The 18,728-nt window shown below is 38.3% G+C and overlaps 3 protein-coding genes across 3 annotated transcripts; 2 read left to right on the plus strand and 1 right to left on the minus strand.

Annotated features, from left to right (window-relative positions):
* The first annotated feature begins 2,013 nt into the window (after window positions 1-2,013).
* On the plus strand, window positions 2,014-3,188 carry LOC120287598 (TMV resistance protein N-like). The gene has a single exon (XM_039300520.1). It carries the CDS (start codon window positions 2,220-2,222, stop codon window positions 2,766-2,768), a length of 549 nt encoding a protein of 182 aa, XP_039156454.1. The 5' UTR covers window positions 2,014-2,219; the 3' UTR covers window positions 2,769-3,188.
* On the plus strand, window positions 2,910-4,414 carry LOC104457143 (disease resistance protein RUN1). The gene is made up of 3 exons (XM_039300519.1): window positions 2,910-4,005; window positions 4,092-4,186; window positions 4,285-4,414. The coding sequence occupies exons 1-3, from the start codon at window positions 2,944-2,946 to the stop codon at window positions 4,325-4,327; spliced, it is 1,200 nt and encodes a 399-aa protein (XP_039156453.1). The 5' UTR covers window positions 2,910-2,943; the 3' UTR covers window positions 4,328-4,414.
* Window positions 4,415-15,216: 10,802 nt separating this feature from the next.
* LOC104416648 (OVARIAN TUMOR DOMAIN-containing deubiquitinating enzyme 7) lies at window positions 15,217-18,384 on the minus strand. Its single transcript, XM_039300180.1, has 7 exons — window positions 17,606-18,384; window positions 16,646-16,730; window positions 16,397-16,512; window positions 16,152-16,272; window positions 15,810-15,937; window positions 15,606-15,700; window positions 15,217-15,280 (listed from the first exon to the last, which is right to left on the minus strand). The coding sequence occupies exons 3-7, from the start codon at window positions 16,436-16,438 to the stop codon at window positions 15,217-15,219; spliced, it is 450 nt and encodes a 149-aa protein (XP_039156114.1). The 5' UTR covers window positions 16,439-16,512; window positions 16,646-16,730; window positions 17,606-18,384.
* Window positions 18,385-18,728: the final 344 nt, after the last annotated feature.

An 18,728-nucleotide genomic window follows, 5' to 3' on the forward strand; every position in this document is an offset into this window, starting at 1 on the left:
AATAGAGAAAGCAAGTCAAGACAAGAAAGGAAAACTAAAAGAAAAAAAAATAAGGATACGACATAAAATTTATGCACCTCCCACGGATGTTACATGTGCGTTGATTGTCCTTTATTTTATTTTCTATTACTATCTGTTTTTTATTAAATTAATTGGTGAAGAGTATGCTTTACTTAGTCCTGAGTAGGACTTTAAACTGCACCGCAGGTCGCTTTCTCCAATGAAGGGACAACCCCTGCGGGAGGGGTTGTCAGCCGAGGAGAAGGGAGACGGAGGTGCGCCGCCGCGCTCCGGCGGCCTGGAGGGTGGTGCCGGCCACCTAAAACCGTCGGCTAGAGTTCCGGCTCGAACAAACCGGTTTGGGGCGAAGTCCTTGCCCCTAGAAAATCCATTAGAACAAGGCTTAGTCCTGAGTAGGACTTTAAACTGCTCCGCAGGTCGCTTTCTCCAATGAAGGGACAACCCCCTGCGGGAGGGTTGTCAGCCCGAGGAGAGGGGGAGACAGAGGTGCGCCGCCACGCTCCGGCGGCCTGGAGGGTGGTGCCCGGCCACCTAAACCGTCGGCTAGAGTTCGACTCGAACAAACCGGTTTGGGGCGAAGTCATTGCCCCTAGAAAATCCATTAGAACAAGGCATGGTCCCGAGCAGGACCTTAAAGGCTCAAGCCGGCTCCAACAGGCGGGAGAACCGCCCGGGGTGGGAGACCCCGTCCGGTGCCCCGGCGTATTGCTCTGGCTGTGGAGCAAGAAAAATAAGCCCGCCCCAAGGCCCGCCCAAGGGAGCAAACACTCCCTGAGGTGAGCCTTACTCGGAGCATCAGAATTGTTCGTTGTGTTCGTTTCTATTTCTTTATTAGTAGAAAGAGCAACTCAAGTCAACAGAGATAAAGAAAGAAAGGACACGGGCAAATTTTATGCACCTTCCGAGGAAATTACGCATGCAATAATGCACCTTTACTTTCTTTTCCGTAGCTTTCTTTGATTAGCACTGCCGCGTGATTCGAGAAAGTCAGGGTCAAAAAGAGAAAAGTGACATACACAGGAGAGATAAAGCTGCAACCCAACTAGACAGTAATAGCCGCTTCTTCAAATCTGAAAGAGAAGTTCTTTCTAGGGATCTCTCACGCTCTCTCAGGCAGCATTTTTCTGGAAAAGAAAAAGAAAAGCATTCCCCACCCTTTCTCCTGAACTCAACCGACCAGCCACCTCCACCATCTCCGTCCGACTACGTCCGGCCCGCGACTGCTCTCGCATCCCATTCCCGGAATCCTACCTCACCCTTCCTTCACTGTCACCTACTTCTTAACTCTCACGGAAAAGGGGGAAGAAAAAGGAAAAAAGAAGCATCTTGGTCTTTCTCTACTCCGTGAACGGTTGCCATTGAAGGCTTGAAGCCCTACACAACATCGGAGCCACAGCCGATCTACGTCGTCCGCCCGCTGCCATTCGTCGTCGCCGTCCCTGACCTCCGTGGAGTCGACTGAAGCCTGACACGAGTTTGGAGTCGCTTTTCTCAACCTTCGCCGCCGACGAAGCCCGCGGAATCCAAGCCAGGTAGGGCCGCCGCGATTGAGTGCTCGTTCCTTCTTTTTATTTTTTATTTTTTTGCCTCGTCCCGCTTGATTTTAAAAGAGCAAAGCAAGCTCTATTTCTTTAGTCCTCACTCGCGTCGGACCTGAATGAGTCGGTTTTTCTTAAGTTTGAACGTTGCTCGCTGATTTCTGGAGTTTAGGTTTCAGCTCGAGCTCCGAATAGGTCCATATTCGCTCTCCATCTCGCTGCCCACTACGTGTTTGAAGAAATGCCTGAACAGATTCGAATTTGTTCCGTTCAATGCAAGATATGGTATGGAAAATTTTAGTTTGAAAAGTGAGGGAAATTTATTTTGGGATTTGCTTTTGTAGAATACCTCTTGAAAGAAAAAAGTCAGATTGTTCATTATAAATAATATTCCAACAGGCGGTGTTTTGCGATTGACTCATGTATATTAGCACTAGCACCAGAAGCATGGGAGTGTTGCTAGTTTTCTTTTCTATTTCTTTTATTAATGGAAAAGGCAAATCAAGTCAAGAAGCACCTATATAGGATGGTTCTGTGCACCTTATGCAAAATGCTGCTTTCTGTTAAATTAGTTGGTGGAGTATATGCTTATCGACTCGGAGCATCAGAAATGATCTGGTTTTCGTTTCTATTTCTTTATTAGTTCAAAGTGATATCCATATGAGAGATAGAGCTGCAGCCCGACCAGACACTAAGCATTCTGAGGAAGCACATCAAACCTCATCTCCTCTAATGGCTGCTTCTTCAGATCTGAAACGGTGTTATGACGTCTTCCTGAGTTTCAGGGGTACGGACGTTCGAAACAACTTTCTCGGTCATCTCTATGCGGCGCTTGCCCAAAAAGGAATCTACACTTACATTGATAGTGAGGAGCTTTGGAAAGGCGAACAAATAACACCGGCACTTATTAAGGCAATCGAGGACTCACGCATTGCAATCATCGTTTTCTCCAAGGACTATGCTTCCTCACCGTGGTGTTTGGAAGAGGTGGAGAAAATCATGGAGTGCAAGGAGCAAAGAGGACTCACGGTATTTCCGTTGTTTTACAAAGTGGATCCTAGAGAAGTGAGAACACCAAGAAAGAGATACCGAAAAGCTATGGTTAAGCATGAGAGAAAGTTTGGGAGAGATTCGGAGAAAGTGAAGAGATGGAAAAAGGCTCTCCATGACGTGGGTAGCTTGTCCGGGTGGGATTTGAAGGATAAGTAAGTACTAAGTAGTGATTGATGTGACACTGCTTTGTTTTTTCTTTTTTATATGCTGAATACATCTTTCTTTTTTTCCCATGAAAGTTAATTATCTTTGAAATTAATGTGTCAAGTACTTTCCCGATTTTATCAGAGATGAAGCAGATTCTATAAAGAGAATTGTGCGGGAGATCTCTATGCAGCTAGACCGAACACCCTTATATGTTGCCAAGCATCCGGTTGGATTACGTCCACATGTTGTACGGTTGGAATCAATGTTAAATCTTGAGTCTGAAGATGATGTTCTCATGATAGGGTTATGGGGACAGGGAGGTGTAGGAAAAACAACATTAGCTAAAGCCCTTTACAATGATATTTTTAGACGATTTGAGGCTTCATGTTTTTTGGCAAATGTTCGGGAAACTTCAAAAGATTCCAAGGATTTAGTTCATTTGCAAGAAAAATTGTTGTCCGAGTTATTACTAGGAAAAGAATTAACAGTTTTTAGTGTTGATGGAGGTATCAATTTGATCCAAGATAGGCTTTGCTGCAAAAGAGTTCTCCTTGTTCTCGACGATGTCGTTGACGTAAAACAGTTAAATGCTTTTGCTGGAAAGCGTGAATGGTTTGGTAAAGGAAGCAGAATCATCATTACTACAAGAGATAACCGTCTATTAACTTCCCATGGGATAGATAAAGATCATATATATGAAGTTAAACCTCTAGCGGATTGGGAAGCTCTTCAACTTTTCTATAAACATGCTTTTTGTAGAAGTAAGGAAATAGTGATAAGGAGGGATCTTGTGGATAGTGCTTTGCATTATGCTAATGGACTTCCTTTAGCACTTGAGGTATTGGGCTCTTTCCTATGTGATAGAAGAGAGCAAGAGTGGGAAAGCCAATTGAATAAACTTGCTAAAAGTCTTGACAAATCCATCAGTAATGTTCTCAAGTTAAGTTACGATGGACTAGAGGACAATGAAAAGGAGATATTCCTTGATATTGCATGTTTCTTCAAGGGGCGATCTATAGAGTACATCATGGAAGTCCTTAACAGTTGCGACTTTGACCCAACTATTGGAGTAGAAGTCCTTGTTGAGAAGTCCTTAATAACTAAAGGACGGGATACAATACAAATGCATGACTTGATTCAGTTGATGGGCATGGACATTGTTAAACAAGAATGTCGTGATGATCCTCGAAGACGCAGCAGGATATGGCTTTGTGAAGATGTCTGTGATGTTCTATCAGGGGAAATGGTAAGTTTTGGTGGTTTAAACACTAATTTTACTCTCTTCTTCTCTGACTTCGTATACTAATTGCAATGCAAGTTCTATAAATGCAGGGAACAGATGCAGTAAAAGCCATAGTTTTGGATTTACCCAAGACAGAAGCAATATACATAGGTCCCAATGCTTTCCCAAACATGAGAAGATTGAGGTTGCTCATCATGATTAATGTGCATAACTCTTTCCAAGGTCCCATCTATCTTCCTAACGAACTGAGATGGTTTCAATGGCCTGAATGCACTTTTTCGGTTCTCAAATTTCCCCCTGGCCGAAAGAAGTTAGTCAGTCTTGATCTGTGCAAAAGCAACATTCAAGTCGTGGTGGACCAATTCAAGGTGCGCATTCAAATGAATTGTCCTTATTTACTTATCTCTTACACATCTATGTTCCGTTTGCATATGATTATGATTATATATATGAGAAGAATGGACTTATAGAAAACTTTGGATGCAACAATTACTAACTCTGATGATGCTTGTTAATTGTGCTTAAGAAACATCTGCATCTATTAAATTGTTTATATTTGATTAAAGCATTAAAAACAAGATGTCGATCTATTGCATGAACCGACATAAGTGGATTCTTCCCGTTTTAGGGGAGTATTAAACACTTTCCTATGTGAATTTTAATGTTGATTCGAACAAAAGATACTTGCTAAAAAAGTTCAATCTCATTTTCAAATGTTAGAAGTACCGAAATTATGAGAAGAATGGACTTATACGGTCAGTAACTTTAATACCGAAAATTGGAACAAGAACTTATTGGTGACATAATTTAACAATTGAATGATGAACATGCTTAGTATTTTAATAAACATGAACTGAGGATTCAATTTGCATGCCTTTGAAAGGATAGATACTAAAAATGCTATAAAAAATTCTTTATTTTATATAAGATATGAGCTTACTAGATTCCTTTCGAAATTGCATAAGAAAATAGAATGAGATTTTTCATGCTTATTTGCTTTATCATTGAAGCGAATGCACACCAAGTACTTTTGATTGAACCTCCCATAGTTGTTTTTATGATAGAATGCAGTGGATGATGAAAAGAGATATATAGAAGTCATCTAGTAAAGGATCTTTAAAGGAGTTAAGTCTTTAACATAAGTCAGCCCCAAAAGTCCCGTCTATTTTTATTGTGCCAACCTAACCAGAGATTTCTGGCAAGTACTTTATTTTTGGGAGGAGGAATAAGCGAACTCCAAGAAAGTTATCTTCATCTTTATGGATAAAATATTCATTTTCAAATATAATGGGGAGTTTCTCCTTCTCCTTCCAAGTATGCAACATGTTCCCCTCCTTTCCTTTCAATCGGGCCATTCGGTTGCACCCTTACTCCATTTATTCCTAAGTGAGAAATCACAGGACGTAAAGCAACTCTTAGGGGAGATAGATTGACCAGCCATTCCTTCTCCTGCTTTTTCAAAATAAAAGCTTGTGGAGTACAATTCCATGGAAGAGTCTTACTTTATAGATGCGCTAGCGCACCACATCTAGGACGCTGGTACCACGTAATGGCTTTCACGCATGACTAATAAGGCTTCATAAAGAGAAGTAAGGGGCTTGCTTTGCTAATTTAAATATAATTTTAACTTAAATCAATCTTAAGTTATGTACATATGTATTATATTTATATTCATATAAATACTACTGTACAAAGTAAAGGTTCCATTCCGCGGGATTTCAATTTAATTCCTTCCCTAAAATGTCTCGATTACTTATTTAACAAATATTGTATTCATTGAGAGGTGCGTAAACTATTAATCTATTTTATCTCTCACATGTTTCACAATCTAAATTTTAATCTTTTCTATCCCATAACAAATTCTTATTGCAAACTTTAATCTTGAAATATCCTACATACATTCTATGTTTGTGTATTATGTGTTTACCCACAATTTCTTTTCATTAAATACTTCTAATTTAGTGGTTTTGCTCAATTTTTCAGAAATAAATTTTTTTCAAATCTTGTGCATACTCTTTAGTTTTCTCTTCCTATGCCTCAAAAGAGACAAACTTCATGGATTTTCAATTTTGCTGTCATGCTTGTCGGCCTCATTGACGCCGGAATGTGTTGAGCGAACAAATAAATAGAAGGGGTTTCCAATCTAAATGAAGTGGAAAAACCCCACTATGGGGGATAGGAAAGAGACAACATACACTAGGTCTCCCTTGGCCAAATCACCACCTTTGTAGGCCAGTCCAAGGATGCAGCACTCTCTCGTTCACTCATGAATCCCCTAAAAGGACAGAGAGAAAGACAAAGAAAAGATAGAATGAAACTTCATTTAATAAATTAATTGTGTTTACCATGAGACACTGAGAGGACACTTATAAGTAGGAGCCTAACGTATCTTTGAGTAACCTCCAAAATGGACCCGAAATACAAAATTCAAACAAGCTACAATATTATCACATTGTAATCGAGACTAAAACAATCCTAAAAAGTATAAAACAGGCTCACTGATCAAGAAATATATTTTATCCCTATTATTCTATTCACAAGAGAGAATCTTGAAATCTTGAAAAGACTCCTCCTCGAGGCCAACTTCATAGTGATAGATTAGCAACATTGAAACTAGTGAAAACACCATTCCCTCCACAAAGCTCACTTTTGCAGGTATTATTATCGACGTGTTCCAAAACTAGAAAAGAACCGTCCGTAGCACAACTAGGTGGAAAGCGCTCTTCTCAAATGAATCCAGACAAGATCACCTTCTTTAAAAACAGCAGGCTTTTCTATTTTTTTTTTTTTTTTTTTGGCTTGACTGGGATATTTGACATTTTGCTTCGGACTTCTCTTCCTCACTTCCTCATGTAACTTATTGATTGTCTTAGCTCTTTCTCCATATTAGTGGTGGATAATGGTGTAAGATCCAAAAGACTTAAAAGATGCATTCACTACACAACGTAAGGAGTTGTCTTTGGAATACCATGTGGGCGCACAATTTCACTAATATAAAGTTCAGCAACATATAACGGATCAAGGGTCTACTACATTCAACAAAATGTGTGATTCTCAAAAATCAATCAACCAAGCACCATGACCTAATAAGTGATGACATGAGAGATTCCCAAGCTTCCACTGCCATTATGGCAGGTTTGCATATCTCTGCATAAGATTGTAGGTCCATCAAGTGCCACCTATGTTAGCTTAAATTCATGTCATGAATTAGCTGGCAAAGGATTTGACCATGGCTCATGTGCTCCCACTTGAGGTCACACTCTCTCTCTGAATTACATGTATTGATTCTAAACATATACATAGTAGAAGTGGCCACACTACTTAGCATTGGAATGATTTCTCTTGTGTGTCGCTTGATAGAGCTTAGTGTGTGGTGAAATTACGAGTATTATTCTTTTTTTAATCTTCTCTTTTGGCCAAGGATTGCTTAATAAACTCATATTTAAAAAGGGAGTGGGAGTGCTCTGTATACACCATATGATCAACTAATTTCTGATCACACGGGTCTTGAATGATGATCAAGTGTTTTTCATTAAATATTTTTATCTTCATTTTCTTTCCATGTGGATATTTCTTGCAGGACTTTACAAATTTGAAGTCCCTTTACTTCAGTGAATGTCTGTCCATGGTTTATATGCCGAACCTCGATTTTTGTTCAAATCTCGAGGAATTAGATCTCAATGGGTGCAAAAATTTGGAGCATGCTCACGATTGAGGTTGTTGAATCTACAAGGTTGCTCTAAACTTCATCATCTCCCTGATATACTCCAACCCAAGAATCTTCAATTTCTCAATCTTTGTGGTTGCTCAAAGTTGCGAAGATTCCCTGATATTCCGGATAAAATGAAATGCTTGCAACTTTTTTTAGATGAAACTTCAATTGAGGAACTTCCGGCATCCACAGAAAATCTTGTCTCTTTGGAAGAATTTGAGTTTAAGTCATTGCAAGAAATTGGCAAACCTCCCATCTAGCATTTACAAGTTGCCAAATCTTGAGAGCTTGATGGCTTGATGGTTGTTCAAAACTAATTAAGTTTCCAAAGGAGGATGAGGATTTGAGTGATCTGCGTAGCACAGGATTTCCCAAGCTAAAGTCGTTAAACCTTATAGGATGCAATCTACAAGAAGTAGAGTTCCTAGAGAATCATTCATGTTTTCCATCCTTAGAATTTTGTCTTTGTGCAAAAATAATTTTGCTAAGCTTCCAACGTGCGGGCACCTACATAATTTACTTGAATTGGATGTTTCGGAATGCCGACAGCTACAAGAGATTGGCGAGGTTTCAGGGCAATTGCTTGATATTGCAGGCAAGGAATTGTGAATCTCTAAGCAAAATTCCCTCCGACATATTGTCCATTAACCGATTATTTCATGATTCGGGCCGTAGTAAGGTTAGACTCTCTCTCCTCCCTCCCTCCCTCTCTGATTAATACGAAGTCGTGTACATATATCGCCAATTGTAGCTAAATTTGACTCATTGAAACTCCTCTTTTTCAAGTGTCAAATTCGAAATAATATCTTAACAATTTACTTTTACGACAGCAATTTTGGGAATCATGTTGCCTATCACCTTTGGAAACTATTCTACCTGGAGGAGAGATGCTGCAATGGTTACTCCTGAATAAGGAGGGTTATATATCTTTCACAGCTTCGAAGGATTTGTTTGAGAAGTTCCTAAGATTAGCTATCTGTGTTGTATTTCAAGTAAAGGAAGAAACACCAAAGGAATTTGAGCTCACGTTTATACACAAATGGCAGATTCCAACATAGGTACTCCTTGTCGAGGAGTTTCCCATATTGCATTCGGAACATGTGTTATTACAGTTGTATGCAATGAAGAACCTATGGGGAGTAGACCCTTTTGATCAAAATGACTCAAGGTCTTTCCAGTTAAGCATTAAAGCATCGGATGGTGTAATGGTAAAAAAGTTTGGATTTCAATTGATATGCAAGTCACTAGAGGATGAGTTGGAGGCTTTTAATCAAGATGACGAGTTGTTAGATCCAAGTTTGTTTTATGAGATTTGGCATCACGATGAAGAAACGACTAGAGAGGAAGAAATTTCGGCAGATCTCTCAGATCTGGAAAAGGTCTCTCCCTCCCTCCCTTCCCCCCCTCCACGATTGTGGTGTGTGTGTGTGTGATTGATATGGGTGTTTTGTGTCTTTATAATGCAAAACTGCAAATGCTTGTAAACAAAACAAGCTAATATATTGTGACTTTGCACCTACATATAATAGCGGTGGGTAGACCATGAAGATAATCATCAAACAAGCTTAGAAGAAGACGACGATATTAACGACCCAAAAAAAAGGTCTCTCTCTCCCTCCCTCTTCCCCCCCTCCATTTGATATCTTCAAAGAAAACACGACGATATGGGCATATAATCCTTACGTAAGGGCCATCCTATCGTTTCAGGCATTAAGATAGGCTGTCTTTTTGTGTTTACGAGCCAAAGTTTTAACACAAGAAAGTCTATATTTTACTCGATATAAACTCTTTTTTTTTTAGGATCCGCTGACACACCATGTGTAGCTGAAGGAGCGATGTGAGAATGATTATCTTGCCTCAGAGTTGATAGATAGTTTCAGGTAGACATAGATAAAGAAGGTTGGCTCACAAGAATAGGAATCATTTTCAACGGTTCAATTCATCAATTCATCTATTATTAGTAGCCCAAGCCCTTTCCTACGTATCAATTCATGCTTTCGTTATGTGCTTAAAATTCCAACAAAAGGCAAGCTAATAACGTGGTCTATTGTGATTTTTTGCAAAATCCTATGATGTAATAGATCAGGAGTTATTTATTTAGTTAATAGAGGACCATAAACCACTCCTCCCGCCTTCTCAGGCTTTGAGTCTGTGATCCTACCAAACAAAAGCTGCAAATGCTAATAAGGATTTTGCAAAGATATGGATGACTCCCATACCAAGATAATGAAAGCTCAGAGGAAGACCTCACAAGTGAAACAGAAGAAGACGACGATAGCAAGGATGAGAAAGATAATGAAAGCTTAGAGGAAGACCGTACAAGTGAAACAGAAAAAGGCGACGACAGCAAGGATGACTCCTCACTTTCCGATTTCATGTCTAAGGTCTCTCTCTCTCTCTCTCTCTCTCTCTCCGGGTGCGCGATTGTGGTGTGTGATTTGTTATTGATATGGGTGCTTTGTGTTTTTACAATGCAAAACTGCAAATGCTAGTAAACAAAACAAGCTAATGTATTGTGATTTTGCACCTATATGTAATAGCAGTACTACTATCAATGAAGATAATTACCAATCAAAGAAACAGACAGCCATAAATGAAACAGAAACAGACGACAAAACCTTGGGTGACATGTCATGCTCTGACTTTTCAGTTGAGGTCTCTCTCTCTCTCTCTCTCTCTCTCTCTCTCCGGCCCCCGGGGATACGCGCGGATTCATAAGTGCATGTGTTGATTTGTTGTTGGAGTGTACGTCAAGCGCACTGTGTTTGTATAACGCAAAAACTGAAAATTCTATACAAATAAGCAAATCTAACGTAGAGTGATTCTGCACCATGTGCTACAACGATACTCGCAAGTGATGATTTCATGAGTATTACATATAAGGCAAGGAAAGATCGATATGTTTAATTATTATAAAACTCTAGCTTTTATTAAATTACCAAAAAAATTCTCAAATCAAACTCTTCTATTTTAACTAATTATTAACTTTAGTACATCTAACAATTTACTGGTATAACAGAAGTGTCGCTATTTTGAAATTGCTCCTCACTACATGGATATTTTCCCCGGAGGAGATATGCTAGAGGAGTTCGTCATTGTTGAAGGCAGTACCATATCTTTCATGGTTTCACAAGACTTTTAAGATAAGTTCTTGGGATTAGCTCTCTGTATTGTTTTCACTGTAGAAGATGGTAAAAAGGAAATATTTTTCGACATTGTGCCCCATCTTAACGGCCAAAGACGGAATGGGTTATCAGGATCTCTCGGTTCATTTAATTCAAATCACATGTGGATTCAATATCTCAAAACGAATGTGCTGTGGGGAGTGTTGGGGGGAGCTGTTGATTTTCTTGAATTTGATGAGGATTGCTTACGATTTAGCCTCACACTCAATGTATCGGGTGGAACCGTAAAAAAATTGGGATATGTGCTAAGATGCAAGCAAATGGATAATGATTTGAAAGTTGTGCTCGAAGACAAGCAATTAATGGATCTAGCTTCAATATGTGAAATGAAGTTCAAAGAATTCTTCTATAAATTTCTCCCACGTCATAGATGGCCAAAGCATAGGTACAGGCACATGCACACGGACATGGACACATCCATGTACTACAATAGGTACGGGCACAGCAGTGACAGCGACAACGAAACAAATTAAATGGGAAGAGGTGAGTGTAATAGTGCTGGCATGCAACTTTGAAAGAAGCAATCATTAAGCCAGCGCAACAAACTGGGGGTTGGCATATGTTTCCTGATACCTCGGGACATTTATGTTTGTTGTTGAAGTAAGAGATGGCATTCACTTCAATCTTTAATGTCAGATTTGGAAAATGGAGAGAGGGTGACATGGCACACTTGATACTTCAATTTAGTATAATGTGGCTTCATGTTTGGCTCAAATATCTTTAGCATGTGTAGTCAAATCATATCAATAAATGACATGTCAAATTTTTTGTTACTCAAATTTGGTGGAGCTAACAAAAATACTTAATTGTATTGATTGGATAGATTTTAAGACTTCATTTCACTTTTTGAAAGTCTTGGAACTTTATTATACTTTCGCAACAAATTTTACGACTTCTACAGTACTTATTTATAAACAAATTGTATTCATATTTCATCTCCCCAAGCATTGTTTCCCTTTACTTGGGTAATTTTAAATTTTTTTTATGCAGTTTATAGATGAAGCAAAAAGTTTTGCAGAACTAATGTGTTTCTATACATATCCCTATTATAGCAGTATGTTAAACTTTGCTCATTGCCAAAAAATAATCTTTGTTATGCCCTTATGTTAATGTTAGTCGTTAGTAAACTTAAATTAATAAAGTAAATTTCATCAAATTCGTAATAAATAACGTTTCTCAAAATATTCTGAACAAGTCACCCAAAATCCTCAAAATATGGTTATTAACATATAACTTTGCATCACGAACATCCCTTTCGTTATTGCTAATTTGTGAGCATCATCATTATTCAATTCTCCATTGATACAGTATTTCTCCTCTTTATTTGTAAATGATAATATTTGTACATCGTAAGTATTTTTCCGACAGTCATAAGTCCCATGAAGTCCTCATTATCATCACTACATCTCTAGTTAGTATCTTTCTTTTGAGGTTAGCAATTTGATTGTAGAGTTTATCTCTTGATGATAAATTCCTTCATCAAACCCATAAGTGACGGTATGGATTTTTAGTAACTACAAAGTGCATATCAACAGCGGTACTTGCTAGAGAGTCCTTGCAACTTTAGGTGATGATAAATAGCATTTCTTCAAAGGGAGTAGGTTTCCTAAAGTTCTCGCAAGCTTGGGAATTCTAGCATTTGAAAACTTTTCAAGGGGCCACCTCCTAGTTTGAGAAAATTATTTTATTCAGCAGTCAAATCACTAACGGCTAACGTGATGTGATCAGCCAATTAAATTGATCGTATAAAATGCCGGTCCTCTTACTTGACACTTAAATTTTGAAATTGATTTGCTTGCCACACCACACGTCGCTACCGCGTCATATAACATCATGACCTTGTCCCTTTTACTGACACATGGTGATTCTAAACTTGATTAGCACTCTTCAATATGTGTGTGTGTGTATGTATATATATGGTTTCCAAGTAAATTATCCTTAATCTAGTACTGGCCCTTCTATACTCTGATTAGAATTACCCTGGCGGAGCCATTCTACAAAATCAATGGACCAAAGATTTGAAAACAACGCATCATATATTTCCTATTAAAATTCTCAATTCATAATAGAAAATGGTTGAAAATAACCATTAGATAGACCTTAAACACATGGCTAACAACTATATCAATTATTTTAAATCAGAACCTTATCTAAGTATTTAATAAGAAAGTCTATTGTACCAGACACTTAGTTAATAGCTAGGCACACTTATCTCATGGAAGGGATCTGGGCTTTTACGGACCACCTTCTCAAGGACAATGAAGAAGCAGGTTGACCAATCTCATTCAACAATGGCGCACGATGGGAAAAGTCCACTTACCGGCCTAGACATCCACGGAACATCACGGCATAGGTCAAGCCAAAGATGCTTTTATCGCATTAAAGTTATCGCGATGTCTACATTCTCCCATATCAGTGGGCAATTATGCCCTCCCATATGTTGGATCACCATTTGAATGAAAATGGGCCTCACAAGGCACACCTTTCAATCTTGCAAAGTATCATGTGTTTTTGACTTCTTACATGGAATTAATGAATCTACACAGTTTTATTAACTTAAAAAATCGCTTAACTCCTTGTGTTATTAGAGCAGCATCACCGTGCAAGGTTCAATTAAGCTGTTAGATGAAGTAAGGATCTTTTATTTCCCCATTTTGGGATAAGGTAGCATACAAGACTAATAAGGTACCAGCCTTTGAAGACAGAAGATAACCTCAGACTAACATGCGCTCTATGTTGCAGCTAATAGAGAATGAAAAGATTTATATTTGAGGCAAGCCAAGAAAAAATAATGAGTAACCTCATAAGTTGCTCCGGGAAGAAGCTCAAGTTATAGACTTCTTTCAGCATCCTGCTCACAATTCTACTCTCTCCCCACTCCCTCGTGGATGCAATGATGAAGCCGCAAGATTGTTGTGATTCTTGAGAACTGGACAAGCCCTTAAAGTGTGATTAAATTAAGGTTAAGTGAATGGTTACATTATCTGACACAATGCAATTCCACAAAAACAATAAGAAAAAAAATTCAAGATTATTATTTAATTAATTTTCGGAATGGGATTATTGGAAAATCTACTACTAAAACTTCCGTGATTAACCACAGGTGCTCATGGTCTTACACACTATCCATCACTTAGGAGCTTTGGAGACTTCCTACTCCCTGATGTGATCGTGCCATGGTTGTTTGGAGTCATAATTGGATGCAATGACGAAGACTGCAAGATTGTTGTGATTCTTTTAGAGTACTGGACAAGCCCCATCTGACACAATGCAATTCCACAAAAACAATAAGAAAAAATTCAAGATTATTGTGGGATTACTGGAAAATGTACTACTAAAACTTCACAAAAACAATAAGAAAAAAATTCAAGTGCTCACTAAAACTTCGGTCTTTACACACTATCCATCACTTAGGAGCTTTGGAGACTTAATTCGTCTAAATGATGTTATGATGATAACGACCAATGAAAACCAACAAAAGATCTATAATACTCTTTTGCCAAAATAACCAAAGATAATTGTCAGTCAAAGTTGTTTAATTTTAGAAATCTGCACCAATTTGAACGGAAGAACTAGCATATGTACTATCTGTGTCATCTCCAACTGCAGATGAATTGCATTTGGGTCCTTATAGATGGAGCTTAAGTGCATTTTGGATCTTACCCGTCTCTTATCAATTACAAGAAGAAGTGTGCATAAATGCTTAGTGCCTTCTTTGTCAAAGAAATGAAAGGAAAAGGAATGACATCTTCATGGGAACCCCAAACTACGGTTACAACAAAACCACCGCTTTGGAAGGGAATTTAGAAATTAAACCATCACTTGTCAAATTCATGTGATGTCTCTTATATATTCATGAAAAAATTTAGCCCAAGGACAGCTATTGCTGAATTTCCTTATCTCCTTCCCCCTTTGACTTCTCACCAAACTCATTCATGCCAATGCCAACAAATCTACCAGGGTAGGTGTTATATGCATGCACAACAGTTATGTGTGCAAAGAATCTCCAAATTACAATTGCCAGTATAAAATGCATCAAACAGGCAGACTATCCAAGAAAAATAACACCATTGAAAATTTTGTACCTATAGATTTTTCTAAAGTTGGCAACAGGTGGAAAACTAGAAAGCGCACTTATCCCAAAGATCAAAAAAGAGATGCATGCATCAAATTCATGCTAATGGAAGTAGAAAAAAATTTGTGTCTAATCAAATATTTGAAAGATAGCGTACTGATATCTGAAATTCAATAGATGATGGTGCACATACTTCAACAAAAAATCAGATACAAAGAGCCCCCATGTCAGGTGGCCCTCCATCAGATCCACTGTGCAGATGCGTCAGACCCTCTCTTGCCTTGCTTCTTTTCCTTTCTACCTTTTCTGGATTGAAGAGCTTGATTACTGCAAAACAACATTTAGACATAAAAAAAAGGAGAAATCTTCAGTGCTGTCTTTGTTCTTGTAAGTACAAATTTATATTGCTCATGTATGAACATTTTTCCAAAGTGAACCCATTATTCGACAAAGCATAGGAGTGAGAAAATAGTCCAGACTTGAAGTTAATTACGATACAATGTTGGATAAATAAGCCATAATTTCAACATACGTATGAACTCGAATCACACGGAAACAGAAAAGGTACTTCAACAAAAGACAAGCTTAAACTATAACTTGACATACAAAGCACTGAGACAACGAGAAATACTTGGAAATTGCAGAGACTTTCTCTGTCCCTGACCCGCAACAGGACTTGTATTTCTTTTTTGAACCACATGGACAATTCTTGTTTCTTGGAATTTTCTGCATTTCAAGATAAAACAAGCAAATAAAAATGAAGGAGCGCATCACCAACAGTTCTCACGTTTGAGCTAAAACCAAAATGGTAAAAGAGGTAATCTTTTGTGGAAACCTTGTCTTCTCGCTGGGCACTGCCATCATCATTAGTCCGTTTAGCGCTATTGCTAGGTGGATTTTCTTCATTGGCCTCTTCCACAGGTTCCTCTCTCTGTTCCTCAGAATTTCCACTGGCATCATCACCTAAACACCACAAAGAATTATTAAATAGTTTTGGGTGTAACATGTTTGACTACCCCAAAAATCTATGGTTGACAAGACAAAGCACGCTAATTCTACCAGTTGCATCAAAATGACTCCAAACAAGCTTCTCGTGAAGCTCAACATGGTATCTCTGAAACTGTGAAGTTAAATTATTAAAGAAAATCTAGAGAGATAAATACTGACCAGCCATTACCATGAGAAGCATCTGCATTGCAGGGAGACTGGACAGCTTCCTCTGAAAAATCTTCAATACCTTTTTCTGCTATCAAATACTCTATGGCAGCATCAACATCCCCATACATTTGCAGCAGTGTCTGTAAAAGCATCGCATGTCACATAGAAGCCACAGAAAGGTCTTGTATTCTAATTCTAGGCACCCAGCAAATGAGAGGAAAGCATTTAATGCAAACAAGCGAGCAGAAGAAGCGAGGACATAACCTGCTCAACTTTCTCAATGTTCTCACAACCACTTCCAGCCATGACTAGCTTGATGGATCCAGCATCAGTAATATCCTTACCAGCTCCTGATTTAGACTTGTTTGACCCAGCTTTTGCTTGGCAAGACGATGACGAGAGATTAGAATCAGGCCTTTCAGCAAAAGAAATTATAAAATCACATACTTAAATTCACAATTTGTCCAACTTCCCTACTAACTTAGTAAATTAGAATTAAATTCCAGTAGCAACCTTGATTGTAATTGGCCTAGCTGGCCCATCTCCAGTGTCTTCCTTCAACCTCACACTGTTGTAATGTTCCTCATCATGATAAGATCTAATAAAGCAAAGCAAAATATATAAGTTCAAATAATGAAACACCATCAGTACAAAAAGAACATAAGATTTTCCCTATCCACAAAACAATAATGGCACAACGCACATTTTTATGCTTACTGGTTTCACATGATGACACTTATCGAAGATAGTAAAGTATGGAATATCATATATCCACTAAATTTCATGATCCTCGTGACAATCCAAGGTCACGATGGCTACCTAGACAGATCTAATCCATCTTAACTTAGAATATTAAGGGATGCCATTCATTGAAGGATTATGAATGGGAATTTCAATAAAATAATTTATCGAAGAAAGAAAAGCTAAAGTGACATTTCGGTCTCCTACCACATATGCTTAGCCAGTATTTATCCCCCTCCGACCGCACCAAAACGTCTCTCAAACTAGCAAAGAACTTCCATGGTTAAATCTAACAACACCGCAACTACACTCAGATCTGCAACTTATGAGATGTTGTCCTTGCATGCCAAAATAATTTCACAAATCAGCAGTCTCCCTGAACAAGCTGCAGTACCTTCTTTTGTGTAATGAGCTGGTTTGTTTGGACGACTTGTACTTATAGCTTTCGTTTTTAAAAAAAAGATCTTGCAGCTCTTGCAATTTGACTTTTATGAAACTCGAAACACCTAAAACCTTTTAAAAATAAACAAACTTGACCAGGAGAAATATATAATCTTTTCATAATCACTTAAAAGATAAAAACATTGTTTTATTTTCAAATCTTTTGAGGGAAAGTAAAACGTAAGAAAAGCTCATTTATTTAAGTGTATACAGACAGAGCCAGATCTCATCCCAGTATTTGAGCACTTACTTAGCAAAAAAAGCATGAGTCTCTATATTCAGAAAACTCACAAATGGATCATACGAGCACCAGGCTGATCAAAATTGCGTATGTACCACCGAGGTGACATGTTCTGCATCAAGTAAGGAGTGAGATAAATTGTTCCATTTGGCGTCAACGAACAGATATTTGTATGCACAGCATGTATCAAAACTAATTAGTGCTGTGTAGATTCATCAAGGACATATAGAACACTCAAAAAGCCAGCAATTTTGTAACAAGTTCGATATATTAAGTCTTCTTTGAATTAGGATTATATGCACCCATCGGAACTCCTTCTGCTAAAAGGTGCAATATATCTCTGAAAAAATCTTTTGCACATCACCATCAATGGTCCTTCCACATGCTTTTGCCACAATAGACATCACGAGACATGGTGGATATCATTGCGCTTCAGATGAGTTGATTTTTCAGTCTAAAGAGTAACAAATTATAACCAGACAGAAAAGAACAAGCTATAACCATTATGAGAACAACGTCCTAAGTGGTCTTTTGATCTAAACAATGATGGGGGAACAACTTCTCAGATAAAGGAGGGCCATATTGGGGAAGAAATCGGTTATATGATTAAGTGGAGAATGAGTCTGGAAACCAATAATCATGGGTTCTTCAATGGTCATCGAATTCTAGGATGCATGCTTAAACAGCGAAACTTCAAATCCAGTGGCAAGGCTAACAATTGACTAGTCTAATGACATCCTCATTTAGTCTGGATGTTTCTCCCGCAGGAATGAAAAGACAGTAACCAACAAAACTTCACGTAGGTGATGGTTGATGACTTCATTGTCAGTCTTACCCGATGATTGCAAATGCTACTCCGTGTAACAAGAGAAGCCGCTTGCAATTCCATATGACCAGCCCACGTGCCATCATTTCCCATGGTTTTGCAATAATCCTCAAATGGCGCATCATCCTCAATAAATGGTTCGAACATTTCACGATTTTTCTGTCATTAACAATTCCCATCTTAGATGCACATATCAGGTCCATTCTTCAAACAAGGATTTTATTTCCTTAAACACATCACTATGAGAAAAAACCAAAGAAAATAAAGGGTTCTGTTGAAACTTGAAACAAGCAAAACTGCCAATTTGTGCCATTGCAAAACATTAAAGTTTTATCATGCATGCTAAA

This window comes from Eucalyptus grandis, chromosome 8 (genome assembly GCF_016545825.1).
Source record: "Eucalyptus grandis isolate ANBG69807.140 chromosome 8, ASM1654582v1, whole genome shotgun sequence".
Taxonomy (NCBI): Eukaryota; Viridiplantae; Streptophyta; class Magnoliopsida; order Myrtales; family Myrtaceae; genus Eucalyptus; species Eucalyptus grandis.